Raw genomic sequence first — 18,551 nt, 5'->3', positions numbered from 1 at the left:
GCCCAGTACCCCGACTCCACCTGCACCTTGGTCCTCTCCTGTCCCCAAGGCTGGGATGGGCGTGCCTGCCCCCTTTGAGCCCATGCAAGCCACACCACCATCTGACCTTCCTCTGGCGCGTCAGTGTCAGTCACTTCCTGCTCTGGGCCGGACACAGGCCTGCCCCCCACCCCCGAAAAGATCCCGTCACTGCCCCCAAGTCTGCAGGTCCTGCTGAATTGGGGAAGGGGGTGTGAGGAGGAAGGGGCACCCGACCTGCTGTGCACGCGATCCTCCCCGGCACGTTCATTCTTCTACTCACCCAGTGGCCGTTCACCTTGGGTGCTGAGGGAAAGATGCTTGAGATGAGAGTCCTGCCCCAGGGGAGAAGACGGGGTCCCGGAGGCAGAGAGCGCCAGCGGGTGTGGTGTGGGAGGCCGGGCGGAGGAGGCCTTCTGGGGGAAGAGGAGCTGGTGGCCAAGCAGGGTCTCGGCTGTGTCTTTCACCGTCTTGGGGAATCACGACTGGGACGTTGCCTCCAGGGGCACAGCCCAGCCTGGGGACCCCTTTGTGAGGCGTGTAGGAGGACGCCCTGGGCAGTAGAGGTTTGATCCTCCTGATAGGCCCTATGGGAGAGCCTGTCCTGGGCAGCCCCACCATCAGAAATGCTCCCCCATGACCTTATGACGAAACATGGACAAACCCGGCAGCGGCGCCCTGTAGATTTAGGTAGTGTCTTTGTCCCTGGCGTGTATCTATGGGGAAACGTCTCTAAACAGACGCGTCCGCGTGGTGTGCTGTATGCTGTGACGAAGCCGAGGGGTCCCTTTGCTTGTGGGCAGGAAGGTGGGGGCAGGAAATCCCCGCCTGCGCCTGAGGTCGGCTGTCTCCTGAGGTCTGGAGCCCTCGTGGAGCCTCCCTGTCTGGGCCTGCCTGGGCTCCGTGCCTGGGACCTGCTCCTGGGCCAGACCCGGGGGTGGGGGGACAGGAAGGCTTCAGAGCAGCCAGACCATGGCCCTGGAACCCACAGTCCCCTCGCCAGCACCGGACCCCCAACCTTCCACCTGACCCGTTACACCGCCGAACAATTCCTCTGTTGGTCAGTGCCTTGGGGTTTTTCAGGACAGAAGGGCAATTGCAGTCATTAGTGTGAGTAGACCATTCAAACGCAGAGCAGGTCAGCCTGCTGGGAGGGAACTGCTTCTGCTGTTGACACAACAGCTTTAGAGTCCCTCCCGCCGGGGACCAGGTCTGGCTGTGTGCACTGCCAGCTGTGTGACTTTGGGCAGATGACCCAGCCTCTCTGAGTTTCTGTCCTGCCCTTGTAACTGGCGATGTGATGGGTAAGGGAGTTGCCCCTGCTGCTGTGCTGCGGTGGGCTCCGGGCCAGGGAGTACTTGATACGTTGTAGCGGCTTCCCAGGTGGCTCAGTAGTAAAGAATCTGCCTGCCATGCAGGAGACAGGAGTTCGATCCCTGCTTAGGGAAGATCTCCTGGAGGAGGAAATGGCAGCCCACTCCAGTATTCTTGCCTGAAAAATCCCATGGGCAGAGGAGCCTGGCAGGCTACAGTCCAAAAGAGTCGCACGTGACTGAAGTGACTGAAAAGGTGTGGCCAGTTGCCCTGCAGCCTGCTAGGTCATGGCAGAAGGGGCAGGGGTTCTGGGTTGAGGGGACCTACTTCCTCCAGGAGAGTCTTGACTCCATGGGGTCAGCTTGACTTAAGGTGTTTCACCCCAGTCCAGCTCTGCGGGTCTGGCTTGTAGATGTACACATGTGTGCCGTGGCCCCTTCTCCCCTTTCCCCATCCCTGGGGCTCCCCAACCCACTGTGTGCTATTTCTGGGGCGGGGTGGGGGTTCCTCTGCTGGGTGGGCATCAAGAACAGAGCTCCAAGATTGGGGTCTGGAGTGTTGCAGGTTCCCAGGGGGGCTTCTGTGCTCCAGGCCACCTGCCTCCTGGGAGGCTGGTAGCATCAGAGGACTGCCCCCTCTGGTGGGGCGCCCTCCATGGCATGAGCCCAGGGGGGGCCAGGCTCCATCCCACCTCAGGGGTGCCTGGGGATGTTTAGTGCAGTGAAGACAGAGGACACCTCTGTGCTCATGTTTAGCTTTACACAGGAAAGGGGGCTTTCCGATTGGGGTCCTCACCTGGACCCCAGCCTGCCGAGCCCTGCTTCTGATCGCTCAGTTCCTAGCTCAGTCAACCAAAATCAGGACGCTCTGTTTTTATTTTATGTTCATGATTTGATTTCTTGTTTTGGTGTAAGCGCTTGAGTTTGTTCCACAGTGAAATACCACTCCTCCTTAAAAAAAAAAATTGAGCCGAAAGCTCAGAGGACCCCCAAAGCTACCCCATGGTGGCTCCTGATGCTATTTTACAGGTGATGAAAATGGAGCTTAAACAGGGCTTATGCAGCAAGTGCCAGGTATGGGACTTGAACTCATGTCTGGCTCTCTTACTTTCATCAGCAGGCTAAGGAGCTGTTCACTGTGGTGTGTGTGCACACACACACACACACACACACACACACACTTGTTTCCCTGTGGTATATACAGGCATACATTGTGTTTCCCCATCTGGCCTGGATCTCTACCTCTGCCCCACCCAGCTGGGTGCCAGGCACGTTGGGGTGGTGCTCTGTGAAGGTTCGTTGAGAGGCAACAGCTAGTGTGGGCAGCCAGCTATTCAGCCCTGTTATCCCCTCCCTGGGCAGTAGCCCTGGGCAGCTGGTGGCTCCTTGCTGTGGCCCCAAGGACTGGGTGAAACATTCATCGTGGCCCCAGCACTGGCTGCTGGCTCTGGTGGACCCTGGGCAGACCCAGCCTCAGCCCAACACAGGGAGGTTTTGTCCAGTCACCCCCCCGACCCCCACCCACCTTGACCTCTGTCCCCTGCCAGATCCTCCTGTTGGAGGCCTTTGTGCCCAGAGGAGTCAGGACCCGGGAGTGGAATGTTCCCATTCCTTAAGCACTCGTGTGCATCGTGTGCGGGGCTGGGGGCTGCTGGACCCCATCCCTTCCTGGGCTCTGTCACTTGCCAGCAGCCTCTAAGTGCCTCAGGGCCTCAGTTTCCTCATCTGTAAAAGGGGCATGATGCCCGTGCCCACCTCGGGGCAGGATGTGAGGATGACACCCGGTGACTCAGGTAAGGTGATCATAGCCGGGCCAGGCATGTCATGAGTTCTCAAGAGGCAGCCGTTGTCATTGTACAGGCCTGAACCCAAGGCCTCCCAACCCCTGATCCCTTGTCCTCCGCTTCTTGCCCCCACCCCCTCGGTGCCCCATCTCCCACCGCCAAAGTCTTTGTAGAGGGGTGAGTAGTACACAGCCCGGGGGGCCCGTTCCATGGATACATTGTGAGTAGTGGGATTGTGCAGTGCACAGCCAGCTCAACCTTACATGGCAGGCCTGACGATGCAGGATTTCCAAATCCCCCACAGCAGGAGTGGATGGATGCCCAGGTGTTCTGCTCGAAGCCCATCCCACTCACTCTGGCTTGAGACTCTTCCTGGGGAGGCCTCGTGCCACCGGGCTGGGATGGCCCTTGGTGGTGATGCTCTGGACGGTGATAAGGCCGAGGAGGCGGTAGACTCTGACCAAGCCCTTGGCCCCCTGTCTCCCCAGATGGCCATCGTGTTCAACCAGGAGGGCCTGAGCGCCATCCAGCCGCCCTGCGTGGTCCAGAATTTCATCAACCACAATGCTGTCCTGTACAAGGTGTTTGTGGTTGGCGAGTCCTACACCGTGGTCCAGCGGCCCTCGCTGAAGAACTTCTCCGCGGGCACGTCAGGTAAGCGGGCCTCACACTGTCCGGGATCCCTGCGCTCAGGAGCGCGGCTGGGACACGGCACCAGCCGCCTGTCCTTTGGCACTGACCCTGGTTGCCCCGGGTTATTTCTGGAGGGAGGAGAAGTGATCTGAAGGTTGGCAGAGTTGTGTCCAGTAGGTGAAGAGGTCTTGGAGCATGAGTGGGAAACCCCTGTCCCAGCCAGGTCCGTCGAAGGGGCTCCATGCGCCTCAGCTACCTTAAGCTCGGGGAAGAACTTGAAAGCTTTCTGCACCCAGGCCGCTTCCCGGGGCCCCTCGTGATAAGGAGGCTCACCAAGAACACGCTGGACTGGGCTCTTCAGGGCAGCCAGGAAGGGAGGGGCCCCTGGTGTTTTGAGGGCCAGAGCACTGGCTGCTTTACCGTGTCTCCTTTCTCCAACTGGGAAACACTGAGTCACCTGCTGCCTCTGCAGCCCCTGAGGTGGGCGCGAGCTCTGTTAAGAGTTATGCTGGGGGCACAGGACTTGCCAGCTGTGGGGCCCCGGGCGGGTCAGGAGTGGACGCAGGGGTGAGGACCATATTGGTGAGCATATTGGGGACCAGTGAATGATGGCCCCAAGTGTCCCTGAGCTGTCACACAGTGGTGGCCTTTGCGGGGAGCTGCCCCATCTGAGGGTGTCCTCTCGGGAGGCCGAGGGGCTCCAGGCCCTCAGCTTTTCTTCAGCTGCTCACCAGCTCCAGGTGACCCTGGGCTATCACAAAAACTGACACTTAAGGATTTGGTGGTATTGTGGCCGCTCAAGAGACTGCTCCAGTGGTTCTGGAGGCTTCCTCGAGGCCAGTTCTAGGAACCTTTGGAACAGGGGCAGCATCTCTGGAGTAAGCATGGTGATCCCCTGGACGGAGGACGTGGGTCACCCTGGCCTGATTTGCTCTCACTTGCTGTGTGCTTCTCTCTGCGCGGGAAACCCGCCGTCAGCAGGCGCGGTGCCGGGCTGCTGAGCAGACAGATGTGTCCGTCTAAAATCCCTCTGCCCGGGACTGCCTCTCACCGTCCGCTCCTCGTGGCTGCAAGCCACTCCTCTTGGACCAAGTCCAGCTGTTCCCGTCCTCTCTCAGCCATTCTTCCCGTTAACACAACCCAGAGAGCAGACACTTTGGAAGCGTGTGTCTCTCTCCCCTGACCTTCTGAGTGCAGGCGGCTCTCCCTGCCAGGCGGGGCTTTTAGGGCCTCCACATACCAGTCCCTACTTCCACCCACTGGGGTGATGGAATGACTGGGGGTGGGGGACCAATGTCGGGAAGGGTCTTTCTATATGTGACTGTATATTAACAAGAAACATTCTTAGCAGTTGTGGGCAGGATAAGGCCAATATTTTTTAATCCTCTTTATATTGTTTCCTGGTTTTTAAGAATGTGTTTAAATCTACAGCAAATATATTAAGGGAAGAATAAGTTTACCTTATGCAATTGTTTTCCTTTCTTCTTATTTTACCCTAAATCACTCCATCTCTTAAAGAAACATACCACCTGGTTTCCTTCCTTTCCACACAATAATTGTCCCCTCCTTTCCCCTGGTTGCTAAGGGCTGGCTAGTTTCTGTCTGAGAACCGCCAGTAGCAGGGTGTGGATTCTGAGTCCTGTCTCAGGATGAGGGCTCCACATCTGTGTCTTCTTGTGGCCATTCTGGGTTGCCAGTTTACCGTAATATGCAGGCTGCGTGCTCAGTCGCATGCAACTCTTTGCAACCCTATGGACTGTAGCCAGGCTTCTCCATCCATGGGATTTCCCAGGCAAGAATACTGTAGTGGGTTGCCATTTCCCTCTCCAGGGAATCTTCCCGACCCAGGGATCGAACCTGTGTCTCCTGTGACTTCTGCATTGCAGGCTGGTTCTTTACCGCTGAGCCCCCGGGAAAGCCCAAATGTGTTGACCGGGACCAGATCAGTGGAGAAACACAGGGCTAATGGAGGAGTGTTTATTATGCTCAGGGAAGCTGAGTGACTTTCTGTGTATCTATCCCTCCATCCCCAAAGCTGATTCTGTGGCCACCGTCTTCAGGGCATCAGGCCATCCAGCTGGCCTGGGGTTTGTCCTTTGCACACGTGTGCTCTTAACAGATGAAAATCACAGAGTGAGAGTGGCCCTTTAAGCTGGACCAGTTGAGCAGGGGGCTTTGAGCCTCTGGCTGTTTCCAGCCCCCTCCCATCTCTCTGGTCCCTGCTGTCCTGCATGGCAGGCCCTCCAGGCTCCCCGTCCACGCAGGGAGGTTGGGGCTCCTTGAGTGGGATTCTTTTGACCTGCGGTGATTATGAGGACACCACCTCTCCCTCCACAGCTGCTGTGTTCTTTCGGTTTTCAGGTGGCCTTTTGGTTCGCATCTGTCAGCACCTCTGAAGTCAGGTGTGTCTTAACAGCCAGAGTCTTGCAGCTGCCTTGGCTGGAACCGATGTCACGTTTTTATGGAGAGGGTTGAAGCTGGCCTGTGCCAACCCCTGGCCGTGTTTCTCTGTGACGCCTCCCCCTGCCTCTGTCCCCGCCCCCCAGCACAGTGGGAGAAACTTTTCCTTTTCTTTCCCCTGTTGTCTCTGCATCCTGGGCCTTTTTTCCCGTAGGGGTTTGTACATAAAGGAATGATACCAATGACCACGTAGGGCAGGGGTCAGCAGGCTTTTGTGCTGGAAAAGTCCAGAAGAAGTATTTCTAGCTCTGTCATCACTAATGTTGCAGAGTCCCTGTAGACAACTTGTAAGTGAATGGGCGGGGCTGCGTTCCAATAAACCTCTATTTATAGTCGCAGCTGGCGGGGCCAGATCTGGTGATCTCACCATCAAGAGCCCTGCAGGTGTAACAGAGGCTGTATCTCCTTGAACCTTCCACGTGCCCAGCCCTGTGCCGGAGCTAGGATCCAGCAGGGGACTGGATAGTCAGCCAGGTGTCCTGCCCAGATTCTAGTGGGAGAAACTCCACGGGGAAGAAGTCATGAAAGGATGAACTGTGCACAGATGAGGGGCCCCGGAGGAAGCGGGGGGTCCTGGGACACCGCTGGATGAGGGGGCCACTCAAGCAGGGCAGCCAGGGCCAGAGGTCTGGGAGGAGACGTGGACCACTGTCTGTAGCCCCGTGACACGCTGCCCGCCCCTGCCCCAAGGAGACATGTGAAGATGAAGCAGATGAAGCTAAGAAGCTGTGGCCGCAGCTCACAGCTGCACCACGGAGTCGCAGGGATATTTGGGGGCTAAACGTGTGCCCTACTCTTCCTCTTTTGAACCTGTTTTCCTCATCTGTAAATTGGGCACAAAAACCCATATTCCTCTTATTGTCTCCCTTCTCCTGTGGGCATTCATGGTGGTTCTTCACTGGGCTCCATGTGTCGCAGGACTAGCCCGGGAACAGAGAAGGGACGAGCTCCCCCCGTGCAGGGTGCTCCTGTGATCAAGGTGCAAGGGCCCGGCCAGGTTTATCAGCAGGGGATCTTGAAGCTGCCCAAGAAGCTGGTGCCAGGGGATGCTGCAATCCTGCCTGACCTATCTCGGCTTCCACAATCTTCCTGGATCACCAAATGGCTAGAAGCTGCTCCCTCTCCACCTGGGCCTGCTCAAGCTGCATGTGGGGAGGGTTCTGAGCCAAGGGCAGCTCCCATCGCCCTGCTGAACAGTCCTCTGGCTGGAGCCCCCAGGTCAGAGTTAGCCAGGAGGAGAAACAAGTCCCCTTTGAAATGGTCCACGCTTTGGATCTTGCCCCAAGAAGCTGCCGGGTGACGTGGTCTGTCCAGTTCAGTGGGCGCTGGGTACACCCCTCTGAGCACCCAGTTCTTTCCCTTCCTTGCATAGCCAAGCATCCACGTTGTTCTCTGTGGCTTCCAAGCCTCCCTGAACTGGCTGTGTCCACTTGTTCTGGGGGGCCTTTCTCTCCCCAGGCCTACTCTGCTACTCTGGCCATTGCCCTTGGGTCCCACTGGGTGGGTGGGAGGTGCCCTGAGCTCAGCGGGGCTAGGCTGGGCTACAGGCTGAGAAGGTGGGCAGTACCTGCAGAGTCTGGAAGGCCCACCCCAACTGCTCAAGCCCTGCTCTGACCTCTGGCCCATGGGGCTTGCTACCCCCAAAGTATCAGTCTTCTTGCTTGTCGGCGCTCAAGAGTAGAGGTCAGTGGGCTGCTTGGCGCAAGTCCTGCAGGGTGTTTATTTTCCCCAGGCTCCTCCCCAGGACCGTCTCTCGTGCCCCCCGTCTGGACTGGCTCTGGTCGGAGCGGTAGGAGGACTGTCGGGCACACCGGGGCGGCAAGGGGCCTGCGTGCCCCGCTAGCGGGAAAGATGCCAGGTACATCTCAGCGCCTGCCTGCTTGGCCTCCGCCCGAATCACTTCCTCATGCATGATTGTTGCGGCGCTGTAACCCTGGAGCTGGCGGGGGGGCGTTGGCAGCCAGAGCAGGTGCCCCCGCAGTTCAGCCCCCCGGCACACAGCGGCGCCCAGTGGAGCCGTTCCTGTCCTGGGTCTCAGGGCTGAGCAATGTGTCCTGGGGGAACGGGACCCACAACGCCTCACCCAGAAGGACCAAAGCAGAGGCTGCCGGGGCCACGTGGGGACTTGTGGCCTGTGTCCTTCTCGGGGTGAGGTGGGGTGGGGTCCTAGTGTGATGATGGTCTTCACCAGAGCTCTCAACCCTGAGGCTCCTGGTTTTGTGATCCGTGCATTTGCACACTTCCAAGTGCTGGAGAGCATGTTTCTGACCAACTGACGTGCCTTTACTCTGCAGGGCATGAATGAACAAACCTACTGCTCATCACTCTAATAATCTTGGGATTGAGATTATTAATCTGCCTCTCCATGGGACTGAGGGGGCTCCAGGGGCAGTGGGAGCTGGGAGAGATGGTGCAGGAACATGTGGAGGGTACTTCAGGAGGCTGTGCCCATTTCCAAAGCCAGGCAGAAATTATTCTCTATGCTTTCTTGGATGGATCCTACAAAAGCCCAAGTTCTGATTTCCTATTTTTTCCCCTAAATAACTGGGAAACAGCAGAAGCTTTTGTGTTTTAAACATTCATGTGCCCTGTGGCAGCCTAAATGTGCCTGAAAAGGCATTCCATGGGCAGAACCAGGAGGGGTTGGGGATGCTGGATTAAGTGGCATCAGTCGACCTCTTTACTCTGGGCCTTTGATGTTCCCATATGCAGCATTTCCCCTTTCTCACTCAGCCCCCCTTTCTGGCGCCATGTCCGTAAGATACGCTGGACACACTCTGGGGAGGGGGCCTAGGTATCAGGGAAAACCAGGTATGGTACTGTAAGATGAGAGTGGGGGGGAGGTGGGCTCATCAAGCCATTCATTTTTATATGGGAAGAAAAGTGGAAACAGGAGCCCTGACTCGGCGTGTGTCGCTCCGTGGTGTCCTGTCTCTTCGGGGTGGGAGGGGGCCCGGGTGGCTGCTGCTGGACCCTGAGCCCTAAGGCATCACGGCCTGTGGCCGGGGTGGTGCTGCCCCCTGGTGTCAGGTGGTGGAGTCGCTGTCTGCCTCGAGCTTCTAACTCTGGCTCCTTCCCGTCTTTGCTTTTCAGACCGCGAGTCCATCTTCTTCAACAGCCACAACGTGTCGAAGCCAGAGTCCTCGTCGGTCCTGACCGCGGTATGTCCTTCCCGCCGAGCCTGGGGGTGGGGTGACGTTGGCTCTCCAGCGGGGCAGGGTGGCAGGACCTTCCCCGCCAGGCCGGGGACCCCGGGGGGTTCCAGAGACGCCCCTCTTCCTTGCTTGCTTTGCGCCTCCGTGGCAACAGCCATCACAGCCATGCCCGCTCGCCACTCAGTCACTCAGGTGGAAGTTGTCTAACTTCTCCCACGTGAGGAAATCCCCCAATTGTGAGGAATTTGAAGACCTGCTTTCTAAGCTGCCTTTTCCTGATAAAAAGAAAAGAGGCAAGAGACAGCAGCACCTCAGTTTTCCTTTGTTCTTTCCTTGTCCGTATGAGTCCAGTAAGTGCTTGTTGAGCTCCTGCTGTGTACTTCTGCAGCTGCCAGGGTGGCTCACGGTGGGGAGTGGGCTCGGGGCTGCTGTTCAGTCAATGGCGCTGGGCATCAGGCTCCATCCTCTGGCCCGAAACAGCCTTGCAGGGGTGGACAGACGTCCCTGCTTTCCCGAGGGGAGAGCTACGCTCAACCAGGTTAAATAACTTGTCTAAACCCATAGGGCTCCTCATGCAGGGACAGAGATGAGAGCTGACCCCAGATTAGTCTGATTTCAAAGCTGGGTCTTGCAGGAATTCAAGGTTTCTTACCTCCCTGGCACTTGTCGAGCCGTTAGAAATCAACACTGCACCATGCCCTGCTGTTCCTCCATGTCCCCAGAGCCGGTGGCCTCTGCCGCCACTGCCTCTGAACCGAGCCCTCTGCCTGGTCTCTAGCTCCCATACGCCACGGCCCTCCTGGCCGTTCTGGGAGGGTTTGCCCATGTCCCCTCCACAGCGGACCCCTGCCTCTGGGCCTCATTCCCCTCCGTTCCAGGCTAGGGCCTGTGTTGCCCATGACCCACTGTCCCTGACCTAGGCCGCCGGTCCCATTTCTCATTTGTTCCTGGTTCCTTTGAGGAGCCGGCTGTGTGCCGAGGGTTCACCGGAGCACAGGCACAGCAGGGACCTGGAGTGAGCACCAGCCTCCCTCGGGACGTTGATAGATATAACCCGGGAACAAGTTCTGTGCTCAGGGACGCTTGGAGAACAACCAGATTCTAAAGAGAACCCCTCGGCGCCTGGTGTGCACATTGTAAGATTGAGATAGGTGTTCTGTGCGAGAGAATGTTCTGGTCTCATGAAAGCTCAGAAACCTCAGGGCGTCCTCCCTGCGAGGCTCCCAGACCTTGTTCGGCCAGTGACTCTCAGAGGGGGTCAGCATTCCACAGCCTTATGGAGAAGCTGTCCCTGCTGCCCCCCCCGGCACAGTGCGGCCCTCGTCACCACTGGGCTGTTAACAGAGGCCAGAGGGTCACCATGAGGGCTGGAAGCAAAGTCGCCTTCCGAGGTTATCACCCACCTGTGACTCAGCCCGTGTCTCCATCTGCAACGTGGGAAAGGTCGGCCTGGAGACATCGCAAGGCCTTCTCTCCACCTCCCAGGCCTGCTGTCATCTCTCCCTTCCCCTCAGCTCGTGACTGCTGTGCAGGGGTCCTCCAGGGCTGGTAACACATAAACGAGGAAAGGGAAATGCAGTCGGCTGTCTCTTTTCCATTCGGGATGGTGGGCCCTCCTGCCCAGACACGTGCATCCCCAGGTACGGGTGTCCAGACGAGCCTTTAGCATCCTCCCGTCCGCTGGGGTCCCTCCAGCCCCCTTTGTGGCCTCGTGCAGGTGCAGGGAGCCCTGCCTCCCTCCCTGGCCGGACGCCCTGAGGGTGGCCCCCACACCAGTACCAGGCACCAGTTGAGTGTGACACTGAATGAAATGGCCTGGAGTCAGAAGCTCCACAGCCTTCCAGCTGTGTGGAGAGTCGAGTCGTCTCTCTGAGCCTCAGTTTCCCCACCCTGCCCCTAGAATGTTCCTGGGACTCAGGGAGTCCCTGGATGAAAGCGCCCCACACCATGTCAGGCTCAGTCAGTGTGGGTGACGGGGGCGCAGGGGTTCACCTCAGCACCTCCGTCGCCTCCTCGTTGCAGACAGGCAGAGGGCTGCAGAAGGATGTCTGAGGTCCCTTCGCTGAGCTGAGAACGCGCTTTTATAAACAGCGGGTCACGAGGCTTTTGTGATGGAGCGGCAGCCATGGGTCTCCTTGCTGCCCGGCCTGTGCCGCGGGCCTGACTTGGGAGCTTTGTGGATCCTCACCACAGTCCCTTGGCGGCAGTGTTTTTAGTATTGCATTTACCGAGGCGAGAAAGCAGGACCCGGCAGGGCCCAAGAGGGCCCATTACAGCTCAGGGCACGTGGCTGAGACTGGGCAGTGCTGGGCATCCCCAGGACCAGTGGCCGAGCTGCTGAGCCCACACTGCTGAGCGTGAGCGGGAGGCAGGCATGGGGTGGGCTCAGCAGGTGCCAAGCGGGCAAGTGTCCATCACAGCCAGGCTGATGCTGCCGCCTTGAACGTGGCTCCCCAGGGTGGGACACCAAGGCACTGGGGCCATGGGCAGGGGGGCCCTGCCTGCAGAGCCGGAGCAGACCTCTCTCATGGTAGAGCATCACAGTGCCCAGAGGTGGGCTCCCTGCCCTGCGCATGTCTGGAAGCTCCCCATCAGCCACTCGGCTTCCTGTGCCAGGGGTGAGGGCCACGTGTCCCGTGGGTGCTGCCCAGGCTCTGTCCCTGCCTGGCTGACCCAGCCTCACTTCTTTTTTTTTAAATCCAGGTGAAAGTCATATAACATACAATTGTTTGTGGGTTTTTTTAATATTTATTTACTTGGCCATATCAGATCTTCATTGCAGCATGTGGGATCTAGTTCCCTGACAAGGGATCAAACCTGGGCCCCCTGAAATTGGGAGCATGGAGTCTTAACCACTGGACCGCCAGGAAAGTTCTCTCTGATTAGTTATTTTAGCATGGACAATTCAGCGGTATTAAGTACATTCACAGTGTTGTACAACCACCACCTCTGCCTAGTTCCAGAGACCATTTTCATTTCAGGCATTTTCATCACCCAAAAGAGAACCCCGTACCCACTGAGCATCCCTCCTCATCCCCGCCTCCTCCTGGCCCCTGACAACCACTAATCTGCTTTTCGTCTCCATGGATTTACCTCTTCTGGACTTTTCATTTTAAGGGGATCATACAGTAGGTGACCTATTGCATCTGGCTTTTTTCACCTGGCCTAATATTTTCAAGGTTCCTCCACATTGTAGCAAAGGGTGGCAGAACAGTCTGGGTAACCCATTCTGTTTATCCAGTCATCTGTTGATGGACATTCGGGTTGTTTCTGCCTTTTGCCTGTTGTGAATAATGTAGCTGTGAATATTGGCATACAAATTACACATCTGGGGTGGAACTGCTGGGCCACGTGATAATTCTCCGTTTAACTTTTTGACCCAGCTTCTTTTTTTTATTTCTGGTGGATCAGCTCCTGTGCTTCCCATCTGACCCCATCCCAGCAGCCTTAGGACTCTGGTATCTACTGAGTACCATGTATGAGCCCTATTCTGGCTGACTTAGGGGTGACATGCTGCCATCTGTGGCTTAAATGCAGGTGAGGCAGCTCCTGCAGCCAGACCTGTGCTGTCCCCACTGCTTAAACGACCTTGTGACTCCTCCCAGCTGTCTGGGGTGGAGGCCTCGATGGCCCTGATTGGCAGATGAGCAGACTGAGGTGCAGAGAGGCCAAGTACTTCTCTCTAAGACCACAGAGCTAGGAAGTCACAGTCCGGATTCAAATCCAGAGCCATCTGCCTCAGTCCTTCCCAGGGTGATGTGCTGCTCCCTTCCAGGGGCCAAGCTTGAGCCCATGAAGACTTGTCTGTCCCAGGCCAGCTGTGATTAGAGCAGAATGTGAGTGGTGTCACGGTAGGGTCCTGGAGCCAGCCCCCCAGCCCTGTGTCGCCAAAAGCTGAGCTCAGACCCAGGAGCTGGGCAGGAGTGGCCGAGTAGACTCTGGGGAAGCTTGCTGAGCATGGGGAGTTAGAGTGGAAACACCAAGGTTAGCAACTTGTCTGGAAGGGGAGAATGACGAGTCCCACCCAGGAGCCCTGTGTCCAAACCTCCCCCCATCCAGTACCAGCCAGTAAATGAAGGCTGGTCCGTGGAACCCACCGCCTCACAGCCTTGAGGCTCTGCCAATGATGGGCCAGTGCTCTGATGCTAACAAAAACTTCCCCCACTGCCCATGTCCTCCCCGACTTCTCCAGCCGCTCCCAGCAATCTTCCGTGGATGGTTGCCTCTCACCTCTGCTTCCACTGTGCTCTCGTCTGGGTCCCTTGGCCCAGCCACTGCAGTGTTCCCCTCTTCAAGGTGCAGCTCTTAGGTGTCCTGAACCACAGAGTCTTCCTGGGGTCACAGCAGACTCTCCGTCTCCTTCCTTTCTGCTAAGAACCTTGTCTTTTACAGGCTCAATGAGTGTGTGCCAAGTCACTTCAGTTGTGTCTGACTCTTTGCAACCCCATGAACCATAGCCTGCCAGGCTCCTCTGTCCATGGGGATTCTCCAGGCAAGAATACTGGAGTTGGTTACCATGCCCTCTTCCAGGGGATCTTCCCGACCCAGGGATCGAACACGTGTCTCTCCTGTCTCCTACACTGGCAGGCGGGTTCTTTACCACTAGTGCCACCTGGGAAGCCCACGGCTTTTACAGGCTAAATACCTGGGTCCAAATGCAACCCTAAGCTGTGTGGCCGTGAATCAGCCCTGACCCTGAGCGTCAGCTCCTCTCTGTGTAAAATGCTGGTAATGATGCTCACCTACCTGGTGGGCATGAGGATTAGGGGTCACAGATGCCATACCCGCCCCAGTGCCTGCCCAGCCCATGGCAGGACTTGGAAATGGCCATCCTTGGGCTGATTCTAGTGGGTCTGTCCTGCCTCTTGCCTGGAAATAAGACTCAGCCTCGTGGCACCGCAGTGGGGGTCTCTATGGGGTAGTGTCGCGTCTCCCTGCCCGAGGTCTGACTCCCGTGTGTGTGTGTGGTGTATGTGTGTTGGCAGCTGGACAAGATCGAGGGTGTGTTCGAGCGGCCAAGCGACGAGGTCATCCGGGAGCTGTCGCGGGCCCTGCGGCAGGCGCTGGGCGTGTCTCTCTTTGGGATCGACATCATCATCAACAACCAGACGGGGCAGCATGCCGTCATCGACATCAACGCCTTCCCCGGTGAGCGGCGGGGCGGGGGCTGCCTTCACTCGCCTGGAGACTGGTGGCCGTGGGTGGGTGGTGGGGCAGGAGAGCCGGCCTGACCGACCCCATCCCTCACTGTCTGGTGCCTGGGGTCAGAGCAGCGCCCGCTAAGCCTTCGCCCACCTGCCAGTGGGTTTACAGCGCTCACAGTGGGCCCGCTCCTCAACCCGTGCCCTTTACCTCGCTTCTCCCGACCCAAAGTGTCGGACACGACTGAGCGACTACACTCTCCTGACCCTGTGCCATCAGCAGTAGCCTTTCTTGGCCAAATCTCAGCTGACCTCTTGGGCCCTTGTAGATTTCCTTAAAGAGCTGAGAGGATTCTGGAGGGAATACAAAGCCCAGTTTCCACAAAGGGAGGGAGGGAGAAATTGTCCCAGGTCACACTGCAGGGTGGTGGCAAGGCCTTGCTCCTTCCCCACCCTGAGCCACCGTGTAGGGGACACGCTCAGATCCCGCCGGCTGGGGGGCCTGCTCCACGCTGTCTGCTGCAGCCCTGAGGCGGGAAGCACATGCCAGGCCCTCTGGGCCTGCTGGCATGACTAGGCTCTGCCCAGCACCCCTCAGATCCCCACTCAGCGATGGCTCCATAGGAGTCATCACAGAGACCCCTCAGTGGGACCGTTAGCCTCAGTGATGACTGTGGGGCAAGGGGTGGTCCTGGGCTGGTCTCCTTCACAGAGATGTGTGCTGAGGCTGGGCGACTCCCTGTCCTCACAGCAGGTCAGGGACAGAGTGACATTTGGCACCCCCCAGCCTGGAGCAGCCCGGGCAGTTACTTCTCAGTGGTCGTCCCCGTCTCGAGGCCTCGGCTGTCACCTCTGTCAAGCACCCGCCCTGGAGGTAGAGCAGCAGCCCTGCTCAGTGGACTCTTAAGAAGGCAGGAAGCCATTCCTGAGTGTGAGAGTCTGGCTTGCTGGAGGGGACTGCTCCCCTGGGGTTTGCAGGGGCTGGGAGCCCCCGTGCTTGGGGAACACTCACGGGCCACCAGACTGGGTGCTTGACGTGTGTCCCCTGCACAGAGGGCACGCAGGCCGAGCCCAGCCAGCACTGCAGTTCACAGCCAGGGAAGCCCGGGCTCGGAGGAGGCCCCTGGCTCCCTCAGCCACGCGGTTTATCTGAAGCCCGCTGCATGTCCCAGCTGCTGCAGACACTGGGGCGGCGTGCGCACGGCGGCTGGGGTCCTGCCCTCGGAGGACAGGGGCTCCTCTGGGAAGCAGGCGTGGGGGCAGGGCTGGCAGGGAGCCATGCAAGGGCCTTGGAGGGGTCCTGTGGCCCGAGGCTTCCTGTGCAGCAGAGAGGTCAGAGGGGAGCCCAGCACATGGCCATTCACTCCGAGCAAGATGGGGCGGCCATCTGAGGGCTGTGTTTGTGAATAGAAGTTGAGATCCTGTGGGACAGTGGCCTGTTTTTCTGTAGTCACCCTGGGGGCAGCCTGGATGGAGAGGTAGGTTTTTGATGAATGCGGGTGCTGGAATGAGAGAGCACAAGGGAACTGCGGCTGCGTCGGGGGAACAATTATAACAAATCAGAGGATCTAAACAGGGAGGAGATGGAGGGGATGAAGGCAAAAAGGTCGCCGGGTTAACGGACTCGGGGGGCAAGGCGGGGCAGCACCGGGCTGTTGGGATGGAGGTTCTAGAAGGAGGGACAGAGAAGAACTCACAAACCACTGAGCTGTGGGTCTGTGCCGAATGCTGAGTCTGCCCACCCCGCCAGGACCTGTGCGAGTCAGAAGGACAGTGACAGTGAACCGGCAGGGACAGGAAGCCATGAGCAAGCCCCGCCGCCAGCAGGCCAGGCCTGAGTGACAAGGCTGAGCCCCCAGAGACTATGGAAGGGCGCCTGGCCCACACGGAGGAAGGCTCCGGGGAGGGCGTGCAGCCCAGGGCCCCAGGGGAGGCGGTGTCCAGGAGATGGCTGCCTGGGGCCTGGCTCTCTCCCTGCTCCATTTGTGAGCCTGGATCTGGGGTGCCCGTTGGTCCTGGTTGGTTCACCCTGTGCCTCAGACTGTGGGTGTCCTGCAGCACCCCTGCCAGCCAGCCTGCAGGCTGGACAGTCGTGTCTACCTTTGGTGCCCAGCCTGCCTGGGGACCTTTGTCCCCAGCGCCTTATCTCATCCTCACAGCCACACAATGTGCAGAGGACTGTTGGGATCTCCATTTACTGACATGCATGGAGCCAGGGGGCTGGGCGACACGTCCAAGGTCACGTCCCAGTGGCGGGGCTGGGCCTGGGTGCCTGACCTGAGGCTTCGTGCTTCTCCACTTGAGTCGTGGTTTCAAATCCTGGCTCTGCTCCCTGACGAGATGAGCCTCCTGCCCGGGCAGCCTCAGTGTTCGCTCGTGTGCAGTGGGAAGAACACTCCCCTCCTTGCAGGGGAGATGATGTGTGCACAGCACTCAGCCCCACAGAGCTCTTCATGCCTCAGCCACCCTCCCCAGGCTGCATGGGGCCGTGGGCCAGGCCTCTTCTGGGGATGGCCGAGCTGTTGCTGAGGGAACAGCTGATGTTCCCTAGCGGGTCTCAGCTCTCCTCCCTGCTTGCATCCCAACCCTGGAAACCCAGCAGCACATCTGCTGATGGCCCCTGAGGGGCTACGGGCTGCCCTGCTGTTTACCCCCACCCCAGGGCCAAGGACGCCCCCAGTGCTAGGGTGGGGCACCCAGCACCATGCGTGTTCAAGGCACAGATGGCACCAAAGGGCCTGCAGATCTCAGTGCCACGTGTCGTCTAATGTTCTTGTTCAGTCCTCAGTCGTGTCCAACTCTTTGCGACCCCACGGGTTGTAGCACACCAGGCTTCCCTGTCCATCACTAACTCCCGGAGCTTGCTCAAAGTCACATCCATCAGGTCGCTGATGCCATCCAACCACCTCATCCTTTGTCGTGCCCTTCTCCTCCTGCCTTCAATCTTTCCCAGCATCAGGGTCTTTTCTAGTGAGTTGGCTCTTCGCATCAGGTGGCAAAGTACTGGAGCTTCAGCTTCAGCATCAGTCCCTCCAGTGAATATCCCCATCTGTAGAATGGGGCCAACCCTCGGGCCCCACTCCCCGGGATGCACCCCTCCCAGGATGCCACAAGGAAGGATTGCGAAGCACGTAGCCAGGAGCAGCACTTAGCCTGGATGGACCCCAGCCGTGGACAGTCACCCCACTCGCCCTCCAGTGGACACGTATCCACCTGCTGATGGCTCTTGGGTGTTTGGGGCTGGTCACTTAACTCTGTGCCTCCACTTACTCATCTGTAAAATGGGGACAGAGGGTTGTGATGATTAAGTGAGAACATGTCGAGCAGGGCAAGTATGGTGCATGCCAGCTATCTTGCCCACTCTTGTTTTTACTCTGGGCACCTCCGCTTGTCCCTCTCAGCCTCGGGTTCCCTCAAAATCACAGCACTGTTTGCTGAACACATAAGAGCATGGACAATGAGGCAGCCCCATCCGACTGGCCCCTGGGCAGCCTTTTCTGTACACGATAGTGCACCTGCCCATGTCTGAACCTTCATTCCCCCCACTGCTTGTACTGATGGCCGTGAAGACCATCCCGGAGGCCATGCAAGGGAGGGGTCAGTGCCTCTCAGCACTGGGCCTGCTGTGAGCGACGGGGTCACATCCAGGGGGTGGTCCCTGCGGCCCCTCCCGATGCAGGCACACCGTGCCTTTTGGGGACGTACTTCCTGTCCTGATCATTGTTCTTGCAGCTGTGTGCCTGGTTCTCATCCCTGTGAATTGATTCGGGCAGGCGGGGGGTGGGCACGCACCCCTTGTTGAATTTCTTTTGAAACCGTTTTCAAAAGTCAGCAAAATCCTCGCCCTAGATCTGAAACTTGCTTGGTGGGAGGCTCCGAGGACTGTTTGCTGACAATCACAGTCGAGTCTGGGATGGGAAATGCAGGCCCCTGGTAGTTTCTGTTCAGGAGACCCAGGCCCGCTTGTGAGGGAAGCGGCGTCCATGTGATGACCTTGTCCGGGCTGCCCAGTCTCTGTCCCTCGGCTTTGCGGGTCAGGATGCAGCA

General features: G+C 58.3%; 1 protein-coding gene across 2 annotated transcripts in view; it reads left to right on the top strand.

Annotated features, from left to right (window-relative positions):
- ITPK1 (inositol-tetrakisphosphate 1-kinase) overlaps positions 1 to 18,551 on the top strand; it is a 157,620-nt gene that overhangs the window by 136,174 nt on the left and 2,895 nt on the right. The window contains exons 8-11 of one of the 2 annotated variants that reach the window (XM_070775582.1): positions 3,604 to 3,769; positions 7,941 to 8,066; positions 9,302 to 9,369; positions 14,349 to 14,511. In XM_070775582.1, the coding sequence (XP_070631683.1) occupies positions 3,604 to 3,769; positions 7,941 to 8,066; positions 9,302 to 9,369; positions 14,349 to 14,511 (523 nt within the window). The remainder of the gene's footprint in view (positions 1 to 3,603; positions 3,770 to 7,940; positions 8,067 to 9,301; positions 9,370 to 14,348; positions 14,512 to 18,551) is intronic. The other variant, XM_070775583.1, reaches the window with a different exon arrangement.

The sequence above is a fragment of the Bos indicus genome, chromosome 21 (genome assembly GCF_029378745.1).
Source record: "Bos indicus isolate NIAB-ARS_2022 breed Sahiwal x Tharparkar chromosome 21, NIAB-ARS_B.indTharparkar_mat_pri_1.0, whole genome shotgun sequence".
Taxonomy (NCBI): Eukaryota; Metazoa; Chordata; class Mammalia; order Artiodactyla; family Bovidae; genus Bos; species Bos indicus.
Note: the sequence above shows the minus strand (reverse complement) of the source record. Positions and strands in the feature narration are given on the sequence as shown.